Raw genomic sequence first — 17,595 nt, forward strand, 5'->3', positions numbered from 1 at the left:
GTCCTTCAGGCAGGTGCTAGCTCCTCCCCATCCTTCCTCTCATGTCCCCAGAGAAACAGCTGTTTAAGACCTTAAAGTCTGACACACAGGAGGCCACTCTCCCTTGGTCAGGTTTGCCAAATTGGCAAATTAAAACAAGAGGCACCCAGTTAAATTTGTATTTCAAAGAACAAGTAATTCTTGGCATAAGTATGTCCCCAAATGAATATTTGTGATAATTTCAAGTTCACATTCAACTGAGTGTCTTGTATTTTATTTGACACCTATTCTGGGGCCTGTGGTGTCCCTTGTTGGTGTTGATTCTAAAGAACCCCAGGTGAAGGAGTGCGCCCATGGCCCCGTGGTTAGGGAGGTACTAGGGTTCCCACTCTGCCTCTCTCTCTGGTGTCATTGGTGATGGTTTCTTTGTAGCCCAGCTGGTCTGGGCTGGGGACAGGGACTGATGAGAGTTCTGATGGGTGTGGGTCAGGCCTGCTCTTGGCCTGGCAGGGAGAAGGACTGTGAAGGGCTGACCCCATGCCACGAAGGTAGTGATGCAAACACGGAGCTGGAATCCCTGGAGGTAAAGGTTACTGCCTGGCAAAGTGCACAGGCACTGAGGTCATCTGGCTCAGTTTCAACCCCACTCTGATCCTAGCCTGTGGGGTGTTCTGCCCCCTGTGAAGAGGGGCAGTTCTGGCACCTCTCTCTGGGTGAAACAAACTAAAGAATGCAATCGAAGCACTGAGCAGCATGCCAGGTCCTGTTAGACACTCAAGAGGAGACTGTTGTTATTATTCCACTTCTAACCATGTGACCCTTCAGCGTTGAAGATTCAACTCTATTTGGCAACAGTGGGATTTGTAATCACAAGCTAAAGAATAGCAATGAGGACATAAATCATACACCTGAGCTAAACACACGACCAAACAGCACTACTGCAGGGGCAGCAAACTGGGGCCCAAGGACTGCTGCCCGTGTTGTAAATAAAGTCTCATCAGAGCACACGTCACCACTGGCCGCTCTCACACCACAAGGGCACGCAGGGCGTTGAGACACAGATGGTATTTAAAGTTTGCCACCCACCAGCACTGCTTTATTGCTTTTATATACACACATACATCTATGTGATTTATGGTTTATATAATGTATATTTTTATTTATATATATATATTTAATTCACTTAATAATTCATTTTCATACTGGACACTCTTGTCCTAACAGATGGTAAATCAAATGCCCCAGGGACAGTCAGAAATGCAAACAGACACCTAAAGAAATAATTACAAGCAGGCTCAGCTGCTGTTGAAAGGCCAGAATGTGGAAGGAAGGAAAGAAGAGAGGAAGAAAGGGAGGGAGGGAAAGGAAGAAAGAGAAAGGAAGAGCTACAAGGCTGTCTGGCAAGTACGGGAATTGAAGTGCAAGTGAAACCCTAACATACTTCCACAAGAGGAGCCCCAAAACTCCAGGCATGTGGTCTTACGAGATTGCAAAATTAATTAAATGACCAGCGTGAGCCCGCCTTGTTAGTGGACCAGGAGTTCCAGCATTCTGGGAGCCAATACCAATGGCATTACGACATTTTTTACATTTCTGTCAAGATGTGGTTTATACAACACGCCAAGGAGGGCTTCATGGAAGAGGTGACATTTACTTGTGGCCTTGCCAGGTGAGTAGGAGCTTGCTAGGTGGAGAATTTGAGAGAAAAGCAAGGTGTATGTGAGGAACCTGTGGCTTGGAATCCTAATGATGAACGGAATGAGACAGGAGCAGGAGAGAAGGTAGCAAATATCAGCAGAGGTCAGAACACAGAAGAATAGGAGCTGCGTGAGCCCAAGCCTTCATTTATCTTGACAGCGATGGAGAGGATCCCAGTTTCCTCCCTTCTCCTCCCTTCCAGGTGGCAGGGAGCCCACTTTCGGCACCTGAGCACCTGGCAGTGTCCATAGAGCACAGCCACAGGGAATTCGGTATTCTAGAACATTAACTCGGGCATCAGCAGGGACAGTGCCTCGGGGACAGCAAGGCCAGCATGGGGAGAGCTGGGCACAGGCATCCAGAGGAGAGAGGGCAAATCTTCACTTGAGAAGGAATGGTGGGGCTGTTGTGACTTACGTGGGACAGGAAATGCCAGGAAGAGGCCAGGCTGCTGCCTTCAGAAGTAAAAGTCAGCCATCAGGGAGGCCCTGGTGAGAGCAACCTGATGGACTATTGGGAGAGCTGCTATCAACCGTCATGGCTGTCCTCTGCCTCACAGTCTCCTGGAGCAGCCGGACCTGACCTTTGAGACTCTGATTTGGGGGTTTGGGGACCAGGACCAGGCTTTGGGACCTTCGTAAAATTCCCCAGGAGCTTTGCTGCAGGTTGCAAAGACCACAGACCTGAGCTGCAAGAACAGGCTCATTGGGGAGGGCTCCTGTCAGACAAGGGTCAGGGGAAGCCAGGCAAGACAGGGCCTGCTGACTCTTTGTAGGGGTCAGGTGCCACCCCATGAGGCCCTGGCTCCTCTGTCTTGGCTTAATTGACAGGTAGCAGAGAATGTATAGGACAAGTTCCAGGATAGCTTGCCTAGCTGTCACCCAGCCCTCCCTGTGAAGAGAATGGGTGTGCGTCCCTCTCAGGAGGTTTCTATGGATGTTTGAGAAGGGCCAGGTGTGGAGGAAGATGTGTGGGCCCAGGAAACAGGTGCTGATTAGAAGCAGCCCTGCACCTGCCTCTCCACCCAGCAGTGAGCTGTGCAGCCTTGGGCAAGTGCCCCAGCCTCTCTGGCAAGCATGCTCATCTCAACGAGGAATAAATAGCATCTCTAGCAACAGGTTGTTCAGAGGGTTAAATGACATCATTAAGTCATTTTATAAACTTTTATCAAAGTATTGTTACACACTGGGGCATTGATAAAAACAGACCAAAAAAAGGCTTGTCCACATGGAGTGTGCATTGTAGTGAGGTAAAACAAATAAACAACAAATACATGTATCAGACATACACTATACCTTGCCATATATTATATATATGGTATATATTTTATATCAACTATATTAACTATTACATTAAAGTATGTCATATATAACATAGTATATAAACGTATATATAATCCGTAACAATATAGCTCAAATGAGCCCTGTAAAATAAATCTGTAAATGTGAGAGAGAGGAATCGGAGACAGCAAGTCCAGACAGCACTCTGGGGATAGAAATATATTCAAAGCACTTGACACTGAGGATGACACAGGGCGACAAGTTACAGTTAAGAGGCCAAATGGCTAAGAACACAGAAGTTGTAAAGATGAGAAGAGATCGTGTGTGATTCAGATGTGCCTAGCACGATGCGGGGAACCAAAAGATACGGGCTGCTCAGCCCCGTCACACACTCATGCTCACGCACCCTCTCACACACATGGCTCCGTCTCTTATTTGCGCGCTGGGGGTTGTGGGAAGACCAGCTCCTTCTGCCTGAATCTCTCTTCCCAGCTCTCCGCTCAGCCACTTTGCATCCCTCATATGGCCGTGGAGATGAATCGAGTACCTTGATGGAGAATAAGAAATGAAAACATGGAGGATACTTGTCCAGAGAGCATAAATGACTCTTCATTGTAATACAGGAGCCAAAGTCCCAAATTAAAAACAAAGCAAGGCATGATGTCGCTTTTGCTGCACTTCAGCCACAGAGGAGAGTCATTGTCACACAACCATGGAGAATATACTGTTGATTGGCAAGAGCTGGGCTGTGTAGAAGGGGCAAAATTCCCCACAGCTAATCTACAATGGAACTGTTCAATGTCAGGCTTTGCTTTAATAATATCGTCTGGGCTGCGTTGGATGTAAATATCCCATTCTTCATTTTGTAAGCAATCAAAGGGAAGCTTTATAGACAGGAGAGCATGAACGGTTATAATATCTGTGCTGAAAAAAACACACGAACAGAACAAAAAAATCAAAGGAGACTGCGCCTTAGAAAGGCTTCTCTTCGTGGCTTATCTCCATCTCCCACGCCTGTCCAGCAAGCTGCTCATTAGACACACAACAAAGGACCACACTTTTAAGTGTCGCCCTTGACATTATTAAAAAAGCACAGGATTGGCATATCAGACTGGGAGAAAATCAGACTCTTCAGTCTGGACAATCAAGTAATCGCCCTTTGTCTTGTGGCTGTCCCAGAAGGATGTAGGGAGGAAGGGCATTCTCATTTATTAAGCACCTGCTGTGTGCAGGGATGTTGGGCCTCTGTCACAAGGAATGCTACCTACCAGTGAGGAACACAGATACTGCCAGAAAGACCTGGTCTTGCTCTAGCTCTGCCATTGACCACCTGTGTGTCTTTGGGCAAGTGAGTTACTTAAGTTTTCTGTGCCTTAGCTTTATCAGCTGCAAAGTGAGACTGATTCATACATATCCTACAGGTTCATTTTGAGGAATAAATAAAGTGAACTTTTAGCCCATCGCCAGAAATGTACCAGGCACTCGGCAGTGTGTATTGTAAGTCTAACTTTAATCTCCACAACAGCCCACTCTGATGGGCTGAATTTCATCTCCTCAAAAGATATGTTGAAGACCTAGTCCTCAATACCTGTGTACTTGACTTTATTTGGAAGTAGGGTCTTTGTAGGTGATCATGTTAAGATGAGGTCCCTGGAATGTACTCTAATCCAACAGACTGATATCCTTGTCAAAGGGGAAAATTTGAGCTAGGCATGGTGGCTCACACCTGTAATCCTAGCTCCTTGGGAGGTGGAGAGCTAGTTCTAGGTCAGTCTGGGAAAAAAGTTTAAGAGACTCCCATCTCAACTAATAAAAGCTGGGTGTGGTGGCATGTGCCTGTCATCCCACTTAGACAGGAAGCATAAATAGGAGGATAGCAGCCCAGGAATAAAAGCTGACAGTATCTGAAAAACAACTAAAGCACAAAGGGCTGGGGGTGTGGCTCAAGTGGTAGAGTGCCTGCCTAGCAAGTGAGAGGCCCTGAGTTCAAACCCCAGTACCACCAAAAAAAAAAAAAATTTGGACATAGATGCAGCAGCAGCAGACCCCATATGGAGGTTGGATGACTGGAGGATGTACCTCCCAGCCATAGGACACCAGAGATTGCCAGCAAGCAACCAGAAGTAGGAGAAAAGCAAGGATGGCCCTGCAGGCTGCCTCAGCATTGACCTCTCATCACTGTAAGGCAGAAAGTTTCTGCTGTTTGCAGACACCTAGCTTGAAGTGCTTTGTTACAGCAGCCCTAATACAGTCCCAGATAGGAAGAAAAAGGATCTCTACTTCCAGATGAAGCATTGACACCCCTTTACCAAAGAAGTGAAGTTACAGCTCAAGTTCACTCAGCCAGAAGTGGTCAGGCTGGGAGTGGAATCCAGGCCTCTGAGAGCTCTAGACCTGCCTGCTCTCCATTCACTGTGCAGCCTCTTGGGATGGGGGCTTGGGATAAAAAGGTGCGGTTGGAAACGGGCCCCATTCTTTGCATGTGGCATTAGGTCAGAGTGGTCTGATTATGAATAGCTCATTAAGTAAAGAGCAGTAAGCATTTGAGAGTGACTTTTGAAAAAGAATTGACTTTTATTTATAGTGATGTTCCAGTCATTAATTTTGAAGGAAGAAAGCCCAAAGCAGAAGCAGGTTCATTAAAAATTTGACATTAGTAATTTAATTAAATTGGGTCTTTGCATCTTGTTGCGGAAAATGAAACGTTAGTTCTACACCAGTTCTTAGCCCATTTCCCCTGTTGGCTCCCTCCCCTCACCTGAGCTTGCTTTCTTTTCCAAATGTTTCTATGACCCACCTCTCCATTCCCAACACTAACAAACACACACATCACAAGGACTGTCTTCCCTGTAAGCCAGCAGCAGGGGATCATGGGAAACACCAACCCAGCCAGCAGTGGAAGATCATAGGAAATGCTAAGCTGGGCCAACAGACAGGGTGATAAATCCTTTCATTGAGGTCATCTCACATGTCAGAGGTAGAGACGAAGAGGGCAGAGCTCTTTGGTCCTTAAAATTATCCCACAAAAATAGGGACCGTTTCTGCCTAGTTCACCATTGTATTCCCAACACTGAGCACAGTAGGACCACAATAAATTTTTGTTTCACTAAGTAGTTCATATGTGAATGAATAAACTTCAGACAAACTAATGGATGAGCACACAAATGTGTCCCTACAAGGGTGAAGCACTGTTAGTCTCTAGGGTACACCTTTGAACCAGCCCAGGCCCCTGCCTTTATGGTCCTATGGCCAGTGGAATGACAACACTGGCCAGTTTTTTGAGTACGTACTATGAACCAGGCATCCAGCATTTGTGACCATTACCACCCGCCGCCCCCCGCCCAAGCCCTGGATGTTACCGTTCTCACTCCTTTCTTGGTTGAGGAAGCTAAGGCTCAAGGTGGCCACGTGACTCAGGCCACAGCAGAATAATGGCACCTAGTTTCAGACCCATATCAGGATGAGTCCAAAGTCTGCTATTTTCCTCTCCACCAAGCTGTTTCCTCCAGAAAGGGAGGAGAAAGGACGAGAGAAGGCTGGCTTTCAGATGGATGAGACCACCAAGGTGGGTAGAGGGGTCCTAGGAAGGCAGGCGCCAACAGCACCATGGGCAGAAGAGTGTACTGGCAGGACTTTGGGAGCCTTTTAGGGTCCAGCCTGGCTAGCTTCATTTTTTGATCCTTGCCACCCTACCCTCCAGGTTCCATGGCCCCCTACATTACCTCTTGCCTCAGGGCCTTTGCACATGTAATTTTCTCTGCCTGAAACACTCTTTTTGGCTATGTTAATTCTTACCAATATCTCAGAGTTCTGCATAGATATTGCCCCTCCAGAAAGTCCCCTCTAACCCCCCAGGTTTGGAGTTGGTCCCCTGCCTGGTCCCTGTCCTACTATACCATTTAGCCTGTCTGTAGTGGAACATATCTCCCAATGAACTGGGGAGCACAGTTACTTGTGTTGCACTCACTATGCCTCAGGCTTTGCATACCTTAACTCATTTAATTCCCACAACAATCTTGGAGAAAGGTGCTTTTGTGATTCCCAGCTGAGGCACAGGGGTTAAGAGACTTGCTCAGGGAACCATAGGGAGCAAGCCATGGGGTGGAGATGTGAACCAGGTACCCACAGCTCCTGACACTGTTCTCTCTCCAACATCTGGCTGCTGACCTCTCAGAGAGGACTTGATGAACTATGGCTGGGAAATTCATGAAGAAGGGCTTGAATAGTTCCTGGGTGGGGCTGATCCATCCCTATGGGGATGGTGGAATGTCCTAGAATGGTAGGAGGTGTGAACTTTGGGGTAGGAGGTGTTCCAACACTGGACAAAGGCAGGGGCAGCAGGATCTGGGTTAGGGAGAACAAGTGACACGCACTGTCCTCCGATGCCCTCTTACTCTGACCCAACACACTCGCAACCAGCTCCCATTGCCGCACCTGTCCACTGTGTTCCCCAGATCCCCATTTCCTCTTTTCTCATCAGGTCAGGCTGATTGAGGATGCCAGTTCTTGTCTTCTCACCTGTGCCTATTCCAGTACCAGCTGCCCTGAACCCCTGGGCCAAGGAGCCTCTGCCTCCAGGCAGAGCACACATGAAAGAAAGGACACTGGATTTAATGAGCAGTTACTCTATGATGTGCTCTTGGCAATGGTGCCTGAGAGACTCAAGTTTTTCCTTGGGGTTGCATCTGAAGCGATCAAGACAATTCACACCCAAGGCTGCACATTGAAAAAAGCAGAGAAGCTGGATGTCTGATTACAGATGTCGCATGTGACACCTCCTTAATGCCAACGTCTTGCATGTAACCCATTCTCAGGGATCAGCAGCCTTGAGAGGGGCTCAGGCCAGCAGAAGACATGAGTCCTGAGAGGCTGACTAGCCCAGAGGTGTTGCTAGGATGCAGGATGGCCAGGCTGTGGCCTGCTCACTGACTGCCTGTCTCCTCCTCACAGTTCTCCCCAGCCACACGTGTGGGAACCCCGGGAGGCTGCCCAACGGTGTCCAGCAGGGCTCAGCCTTCAACCTTGGTGACAAAGTCCGCTACAGCTGCAACCCTGGCTTCTTCCTGGAGGGCCACGCGGTGCTCACCTGCCATGCTGGCTTGGAGAACAGTGCCACGTGGGACTTTCCCCTTCCTTCCTGTAGAGGTAAGTGGCCAGAGGAAATCGACAGTGGGCGGTGGCTGGGAGGGATGTTGGGCTTCCTGTGGGATCCATCTGAATTTTGGGGGAGATCATACCACCCACCCCCAGTGGGGCATGGAGTACCCACTCTGGGAAGCCCATGTCTGGGAGGTCACAGAGGTCTTCAGGGTCCCCAGGTATTCCTAGGACTTCTCAGTCCCCACCTGCCCTCCTAGCCCTCAGGTGTTCATTCCCAGGCTTTCCTTCCCCTACATCGACAGACCTATTTCTGCCGTCCCCCCCCCTTAGATGAAGCATCAGATCTGGTTCCTTTATGTTAGACAGCCTTGCTCTTCTTGAGCATAGATCGCTCTTTCAGCAGCCGTCCTATGACCTCACTCTCGTAATGATTCCTTTCTGTTTCCAACAAACAAAACCACTTTCCTTACTCATGGTTCCTTCTCCCAGCCTCCAAATATTCTCAAAACCCATTTACCCCAATAAAACCCCCAGCTGGAGTGACCTACCATCCGCATTTGCCCAGGAATTTCCTAGTTTTAGCTCTGAAAGTCCCACATCCTGGAAATGCCTCAGCCTGGGACATTGGTCACCCTACTCCCAGCCTATTCCTTATTGCCACCCCCACACTCATCCTAGACAGGCTTATTTCTAAGTTGATTTTCATTGATTCTTACCTGATGCTGAAAATAATTACATGATCCTTTTAAAAAGCTTAGGAAATACAGAAAAGAATAGAGAAGAAACTCATGTCCATTTTTACCATGATTTTTGTGTATTTCCTTCCCTCTTTCTTCTAATACACGTTGCATATATGCATAATTACAATATGTGCCTACATTGACCACACATCCAGAGCTGCGTTGGAAGCACTGTCCAGGCTGTACTCTCTCCTCACCCCTCTATGATTCTTCTGCAGAGAATCTTAACCCCCAGGGTTCTGCATCCCATTCCCAAATCAGATGGGAAATGTTACATCCTTTACCTTTCCCGTTGCCTTTTACTCTGCTGACCACTCTTTCCTTCCTAAACTCTTACCTCTCAATTCTGTGGCCCAAGAACACCCAGACACTGGTCTGGGAGGAGCATTTCAAGGACTTGAGAAATGTTTGGACCAGGAGTTCCTCTTCTCGGTCAAGTTTTGCTTTTCTCTTGGAGGAGGCTGTTCTGCAATTACTCTCAACAAACCAGCTCTGGAACTCACAGCTCCCTCCTCCTGCCATATGACCACCCTTTTTATTATTGACACAGGGACGAGAGTTACTTGGCATCCGTACCTATTCCCTTCTTCCCATCCCCATGGCAGAAAAAGTTAATTCATCCTAGCACCCTGCCTGCTTGAGTACATATACAGCTGTGAATTCTCTCCCCACAGGCAAGCCACAACCAATCCATCTGACTTCATGTTTGTTTACCCCTCTTCAGCCAGGGGAATTGGTTCAGCTCCTTGGTGGAGCCCAAGGGGACAAGAGTTCCCCTTTATCTCGGGATCTGCCTCTCTTTAGGAGACTGCCAGCAAGAATGACCAAGCAGGTCGGGTAGGGTCTTGGCCCCTTCACACAGGTGTGTAACCATGTGCTGCCTGACCACAGCCTGAAGCAGGTGTATCTGCCCTTCCTCATAGCATCCCCACCTGCACCCTGCCCCTGGGATGTTACCCTTCATATTCAGATCTTCTGAGAATGGTGTCATAGTTGTATCGACATGGTGATACAATAGGAACCATGAGGCAGGTCTAAGTTGTGAAGCCTGAGCCACAGTTCTCTCTGCAGCACGATGAATATCACACCCTTTTGTTCAAGACGGAAACTCAACATGAATGCAATCCAGGCGTCAGGTGCAGAGGGACATCTTCCTGCAGTGTTGCAGAACTCCCACCAAGAGCCCAGGCCAAAATGGCGAAACCGCTCTGCCTCCCATAGCTCCAGGAATCTCATCAGCTTCTGCTTCCTCAGAACCTCGAACTGAAGGCCATACCTTACTTTCCTTGTCTGCCAACCTTGGTTGAGAATTTGCTCCATTTTTCTTGCTTCATCTCCCCCCCTCCAAAATTCAAAGACAAAAAGAAAAAATGATCAAGCAGAAACAGAAAGGATGGGCATGTAGCCCATCTTTTACTGAAGGCCAATGGCATTGTGTAGCTTTTACCCTTCAATAGGGCCAAAGCAGGAGCAATCATGAATCTGAAAGCCTCTTGACCTCTTCTCCCAACAAGCTTCTCTCTGGCTCTGTGTGCATGGCCCCCTTTCCTCTTTCTCCAGCCACTTCCATCTTGATGCGTGTTGACCTCATTTCAGGACTTACATCCACTCCCTAGGCACAAAAGCCTGACCTCCTCAGTTTTGTCACTTCCTCACAGTTTCATACCTCCCCTCCCACTCAAGCCATTTAGGTATCAGATGGCTGAACAAAGAACTCTCACCCTAAAAAGAGATTTTGGGACTGGATGCTAAAATACCAAGGTTTTCCTTTGCCAGGTCTGCTCACATCTCCACAGTCCAGCATCTGTGTGTCTGGCCATGGGTGCAGTGAGTGCTGGCCTTTAGGTGGGAAGGAGCAGGCTGAGGCGGTGACATTTGGCCAGCAGAATTGTGTACCTTTGGTGACACAATTCGCTCTCAAATCTCTCCTGCATCTCTTTCAGCTCCTCACTTGATAGTAACTCCTCTCCTGCTCACTGACTTTTCTTCCTCCTTTCCTTAAATGCTTGAGGGCCAAGCCTGTCTTCCTCTCTGGGAACCTGTTCTGTCTCCTGGAATCTCTCATCTGCTGTGAGACTCACTGTCCAAAGCTTCCCACCAGGCTGGAAACAATACTGTACTAAACCTCTCCTTCATGGGCTTCAAATTTGACCTGTCCCAAGCCAAACTTTTTTTTTAATGTTGTATAACATTTATTTTATTTAACATGTCTAAATAATTATTTATTTTTAATAAATTATTTTTTAAAATTTATTTTTTAAATTAAAAAAAAATTTTTATTATTATTTTCTTTTATTCATATGTGCATACAATGTTTGGGTCATTTCTCCCCCCTTCCTACCCCTTACCTACCTCTCCCTCTCCCCCCCACCCCTTTGCTACCAGGCAGAAACTATTCTGCCCTTATCTCTAATTTTGTTGAAGAGAGAGTATAAGCAATAATAGGAAGGACCAAGGGTTTTTGCTAGTTGAGATAAGGGTAGCTATACAGGGAGTTGACATGGCATTGATTTCCTGTACATATGTGTTACCTTCTAAATTAATTCTTCTCGAATTAACCTTTTCTTTAGTTCCTGGTCCCCTTCTCCTATTGGGCTCTGTCGCTTTAAAGTATCTGCATTAGTTCCTTTGCATTGAGGGCAACAAATGTTATCTAGTTTTTTAGGTGTCTTACCTATCCTCATACCTCCCTTGTGTGCTCTCGCTTTTATCATGTGATCAAAGTCCAGTCCCCTTGTTGTGTTTGCCCTTGATCTAATGTCCACATATGAGGGAGAACATAAGATTTTTGGTCTTTTGGGCCAGGCTAACCTCACTCAGAATGATGTTCTCCAATTCCATGCATTTACCAGCGAATGATAACATTTCATTCTTCTTCATGGCTGCATAAAATTCCATTGTGTATAAATACCACATTTTCTTAATCCATTCGTCAGTAGTGGGGCATCTTGGCTGTTTCCATAACTTGGCTATTGTGAATAGTGCTCCAAGCCAAACTTTTTGCTTTTCACCAAATGTGTTCTGTGTGCTGCCTGCCCCAAGGTGGCCAAGCCAGGCAGAGCAGGGCTTCTTAGGCTCTCACCTTCCTTGCTCCATGTTGGCCCACCCCCTCCACACTGGCCACTCCTCAGTCTGGCCTCCTCCTCTTCCACGGGCCTCATTGCAGTGTCCCTCTTTAGATAGTCATTTTCTAGCCCCCAGCTACCACATGTCCCAACCCATTCTCTACCACAGGCAAGAACTTTCCAACACACAGATCTAACAATATCACCCGTTGCTCAGGATCTCATTGGGGGCTCTTCATCCCTGACAGGGTCAAGTTCTGCTTCCTTAGCACGGAACACAGGCCCTCCCAGAAAAACTCCCAGACAGGCCTTTCTAGTCTCTGCGTGTCCCTCTGAAGTGGTCCCCATCTGAGCGCACAGAGGATGCTCCCTTCCCAACACACCGGGGGAGCCGGCCAAGCAGGTCAAGTCTGCTTTCAGAAGTGCTTCACTGAGGCTTCCTGCTGCCTGGGGGGGGGGGGGGGGTTGAGATGTACTTCTGCTCAAAGACTAGAAGAAAACAAAATTACTCTCCACCTCCCAGGCGCCCCACGCACAGCACTTTGGATCCATTCTCTATCCTAATTCACTACAAGCTGTAAGAGTATTCTGAGAAGTGTCCTCAATAATGGCTGTGCTTGTCTGAAAGTGATTTTCCAAACTGACCTTCCTCTGGAGGCCAAGCTGCCCAGGCCAAGCTCACCAGGTGCCTGGCCTGCACCAGGAGCTGCAGTCACGCCATAGCGCACTTAGGGTGCATGCTTAGGATGAGCTAAGAGCCTCTTGGTCTTTCTTCCTTTCCTGTAGCTCTCTCTAGCATCCTCACCTGCGCCCTGTTCCTGGGATGTTACCCTTCATACTTTGATCTTCTGGGGATGGTGTTCATAGTTGTGACATGGAGATACAATAGGAACCATGAGAGTAAATGAAATGGCAGGTCTAAGTTGTGAAACATGAGCCACAGTTCTCTCTGCAGCACGATGAATATCACACCCTTTTGTTCAAGACGGAAACTCAATATGAATGTAATCCAAGTGTAGCTGTGAGTGGATAGACCTCATCCACTGGGCAGCAGTCTGTGAATATTTGCTGAATGAACCACTGCCTGGATGGGTCTCATTCCCCACGAGCATCCAGCAGGCACACCACCAACATTCTGGGCTGGATTATTCACCTGCCCTGCAGCCCTGAGTGGCCCACACTCTTTTAGTCCAAAGCTTATGAGCAGATTGGAGAGCTCTGTGTGTGTGTGTGTGTGTGTGTGTGTGTGTGCGTGTGTGTGTGTGTGTGTGTGTGTGTGCTCCATCCAGGAAATGTCTTGTGCCAGCTGAAAGGGGCACTTGGCCTAGGGTTGTAGCATAGACACTGAGGGTAGAGCAAGCAGCTGGGATCGGGATAGAGCAGGGGTGAGGCCAACCTTTATGGAAGCCCAGACCAAGGTTGCTGCCTTTAGAGGCGTGGTCCAGCTGGCTGAGGCAAAGGGCAGGGCCTGTGACCTCCCTTTGCTCTGTGTCACTCTGAGCACATTTTCAAAGGCACAGGTCCCTGGGAGATACTGAGCTTTGTGGCAACCTCTTTGATCCACACGATGAAGATGATGTGAATTTCTGTAGCCTGTCACTGGCCTTGAATCAAAGAAGGCCTTGGGAGGAAGGAAGGGAATTCAGATACACTGGGGTCCAAGAGGCAGGTGGTGGAGAGGAAACTGGCCTTGGTGATCCAAGCCAAGAACTGCCAGCTGCCACCAGACTTGGGGAAACGGGCATCTATCTGGGATGACAAGTGCCAGACTTTATTCCAAATGTTCTGGCCTGGAGAGAGGAACCTGCAGAAAGGGAAACAGGCAGTGCTGGGTGTGAGCAGGACTTGGTGTGAGATGGGCCCTGGTTCGCCCCAGATATGTTAGTTCAGAGCTATGTGGTCACCAAACTGCTGCTAGACTTCTCTGAATTTTAAAGTTGGGACATAAATAGCAACCCTACAGGGCTGGTTGCTTCCTCATTCATTCACTTAGTGATCCAATAACTTTCTGTTGCCCTGGAACCAGCCATCATGGAATCAATCCTTATTTACTGACTACCTCAAGTAGCTCATGGTAAGGAAGGCTGCTTTAGATGGAGCCATCAGAGAAGCACTCAGAGGAGGTGACAGGTAGGCTGGGTCCTAAATGACAAGAAGGAGTCTGTTATGTATAGACTTGAAAAAGGGCATTCCCAGCAAAAGGAACACCAAGTTCTAAGGTCCAGAGGTGGGAAAAGGCTTGAGATGGTAGAGTAACAGAAAAGAGGCCCCTGTGACTTAAGGGGATGAGAAGTGGGTGGAAAGGGCAGGGCTGTGTAAAGCAGGGTGAGAATTGGGTTTGGTTCTAAGTTCAGGGGGCATCCAGGGGAGGTTTTCAAGCAGAGGCCTGCTTTGATTTAATTTACTCTTTAAAAAATCTCACTTTGGATGCTGGAAGGGAGTGAGACTGTAGTTGGGCAAGAGACACATACAAACAATAGGAAGACCAGTCAGGCGGCTGCTGTTGCAGGCGGCCAGGTTGGCGATGCACACTCTGGTTCAAGGTGGCCTTGGGAGAAGTGGAGAGACGGGTTTGGGGTGGGACTGTGTTCAGTCAATAGGTCTTGCTGATGGATTGGATATAGGTGCTGGGGATTGAAGGGTCAGGGTTGGCTGGGAGGCTCTTTCTGGAGGATTGGTTTGGTTGGAATGCTGATGGTGAGCAGGGGGTGACCAGGACAGGGGCAAGCGCCATGCCATCAAGAGTCAAGAGAACTGGCTTTGCCGGGGTAAAGTTTGTGAGCCACCCATGTGGGAGTATCGATTGGTTCTGCAGCTGAGAGGGTCCTGAACTAGCGGGAGGATGAGGTCGCTGGAAAGAATAGATCCTGGGCAGGAATGAAGACAGCAAAGGGTCTGGGCTCTGCTCAGAGGGCCCCTTGTGTAAATTAAATTAACCAACACGCAGAGGGTACCAAACACCTCGCAGGGTACAGCATGGACCTGGAGTGCCCTAAGGGTGAACGACGCTGGCCTCTAATGCCATTCCTCATTATTCCTCATTATCGGGTCTTTCTACCACTACTGGGATCCCTAGTACTTTCCCTACTACCTTTGCCATTGCTAATGTACTTCACACCATGCTGGCTGAAGTCCCATCACCTGGATTCAAGTTCCAGCCTTGCCAATTGGCCCTACTGGCTGAGTGACTTTAGGCCAGTTACTCAACCTCTCTGTGTCCCAGTTTCCTTGTCTATCAATGGGAGCAACGGCCCTGCTTACTTCATCAGATGGACATGGGTATCCCTTGATAAATGCTTAAAGCATTTTACCTTGCTCATAGTAAGGACTCAGTGAGTGCCAGCTGTCGTGATGATCACTCTACAGCCACTACTGACTGGCACTCATGGAGCCGTACATGCCAGGCCCTGTGTAATCCTCACAAAACCCTAAGAGGTTAAGGGATTGCTATCCCCTTTTTACGAGTGAGGGGACCGAAGCCTGGAGCAGTGAGATGCCTCTTTTCCTCCTTATTAAAGAAGGAGCCTGACCCAGGGCTTGCCCACCTACCCTGAGCTTAAGCAGCTGGGTCAGGCATACCAGTGGCCCTGGCCTGGGAAGCAGACAAACAGGTGGGTACTGGTGTGCCCTGGGTTCAAACCCTGGCTCAGGCATTAATAGCTATGTGGCTGTGGGTAAGTTTTAAAAGTCACTGAGCCTCCATCTCCTCATCTGTAAAATGGGGGAGATGTGCCCATTTTCTCAGGAGGTTCGAGGGTTCAGTGAGAGCATGTGGAAGAAACATGCCTAGCCCATGATGGGGACACCACAAAGAAAAGCTTTGTAATCAGTCACCAAGTCCTGTCTGTAGTCCCTCGGGAGACCTGGGGAAGGAACTGGGGCAATGGGAATGTTCTAGCAATTGACTGGTAACCCTCTCCCCACCCGTACTCCCAGTTCTGCGAGTGGAACCAGGACCTTGTGCTTCATGGACAAGTGCTCTACCACTTGAGTCATGCCCCAGTCCCTTTGCTTTTATTCTGGTTTTGAGATAGGGTCTCACTAACTTTGCCCTGACTGGCTTTGTACTCTGATCCTAATGCATCCACCTCCCAAGTAGCTGAGATTATAGGTGTGTACCACCACACCCGGGGGTAATTTCCTAATTTGATGAAGCAATGTCTTTGATAAAGCTACAGATGAAGAGGCAAAGTCCAGAGCTCCAGAAGAGAGGACTGAGGTGCTGAGTGATTCCTGGAGTCCCAGCATGGATAGGGAAGTGGAACCATGCAGAAGGAAAGGGGCAGGGCTGTGATTTTGGGACACCCATGCCCTGATTTTCTCCATCTTGCACTGGAGTTGCAAGATGACGGCCTCTTCCCCAGGGCCTCTGAGCATTTTCATTTCCTCAGAGGCTGAGGGACTAGGGAGGGAGGATATGGACAGCAAGCCAATGCTGAGGATCTCAGAGCTCTCAGGTGTTCAAGATGGCTCACTGGAGATTGCCTGAAATGGAGGAGGCCTAACGTGAATGTTCCTTTATCCCTCCCAGAAGTACGAGTCACTGTAGAGTTAACAGATGGCAGAGGGGTCTGAGGAAGAGTTTTCTAAAATGATGGTTAATTGGAGAGACTTCAGTAGAACCTAAAGTTGATCATAAATAAAGCCATAAACTTGGAAAGGCAACGATCAGCAGAATGCACCTGCCCCTCGGAACGCATGGCCTGATGGCACTGCAGAAGGCCCACTGCCAGAGAAGAAGGAGATGAATATTTTAGGACTGTGGTGTCAGCTGAAGGTTATATTTTATGACTCCAAAGTTGTAACCATGAAATACGATACCTTGTTTAAATTGTGAGAAAATCTCCAAACAGCTTTTATAGCATCTTCAATCAAAAGGGGATGGTGCTGGAGCCAGGGGAGCCCAAGAGGCTGGGGTGGCACCTTCAGAGTGGACCTGTGGCTTTGGCCAGAGGATTAGGAGCAGCCAGCTCCTCTGTTTCAGCGCTATCCAGGAGTCATGGACTGACACTGGCAAGTGTGAAAATCTTAGGATGGCTCAACCAAGTGCTTGAAGCAGGGAGATCCATTAGAACGGAGGAGACACAGGAACCCTGACTCAGCCACTTCTTGTGTGACCGTGAGAAGTTCCATAACCTATGAGCTTCAAATTCCTGCTTCATTTAGTTGTTTATCAGGTATTCATTGAGTGCCTGCTGTATATCAGGAAATCCTAGAACCTAGGACAGAATAGTCACAGCCCCTGCTCTCAGGGAGTTTCCTGTCTGGATATTAAACAAATGATGATGTCAGTTAAGTATTAGGTATAATTGTGGGAATGCACACAGTGCTCTGATGCATATCATAGGAAGGAGGATGGTCCTTTTGGAAAGATCCTCCAGGTAGTGACACTTAGATTGGGACCTAAAAGCAGAGGAGGGGCCAGGTAATGCCCAATGACATAGAGAAGGTTCCAAAAAGAAAAAATAGTCCCTTCAAAAGTTCTCAGACTGAGGAGAAGACTGGATCAGTGGTAGAGCATTTGCCTACTATGTGCAAGGCCCTGGGTTCCATCCCCAGCACTGTGAAAATAAATAAATGAATAAATCAGAGCCCTGGAGTACAGAGACACACGGTGTATAGAGGAGCCAGGATGAGACCAGTGTGGTTGCTGGCAGCAGGGTAGGGAGAGAGCCTGGGATGCAGAAGTCCACTCGGGTCCTCATAAGCCGTGGGATTTTCTGCTTGATCCTG

General features: G+C 48.3%; 1 protein-coding gene across 4 annotated transcripts in view; it reads left to right on the forward strand.

Annotated features, from left to right (window-relative positions):
• Positions 1-17,595, forward strand: part of Csmd2 (CUB and Sushi multiple domains 2) — a 546,763-nt gene that overhangs the window by 177,876 nt on the left and 351,292 nt on the right. For all 4 annotated transcript variants that reach the window (XM_074080637.1, XM_074080638.1, XM_074080635.1 and 1 more), the window contains exon 4: positions 7,908-8,102. In XM_074080637.1, the coding sequence (XP_073936738.1) occupies positions 7,908-8,102 (195 nt within the window). The remainder of the gene's footprint in view (positions 1-7,907; positions 8,103-17,595) is intronic.

The sequence above is a fragment of the Castor canadensis genome, chromosome 7 (assembly GCF_047511655.1).
Source record: "Castor canadensis chromosome 7, mCasCan1.hap1v2, whole genome shotgun sequence".
Lineage (NCBI taxonomy): Eukaryota > Metazoa > Chordata > Mammalia > Rodentia > Castoridae > Castor > Castor canadensis.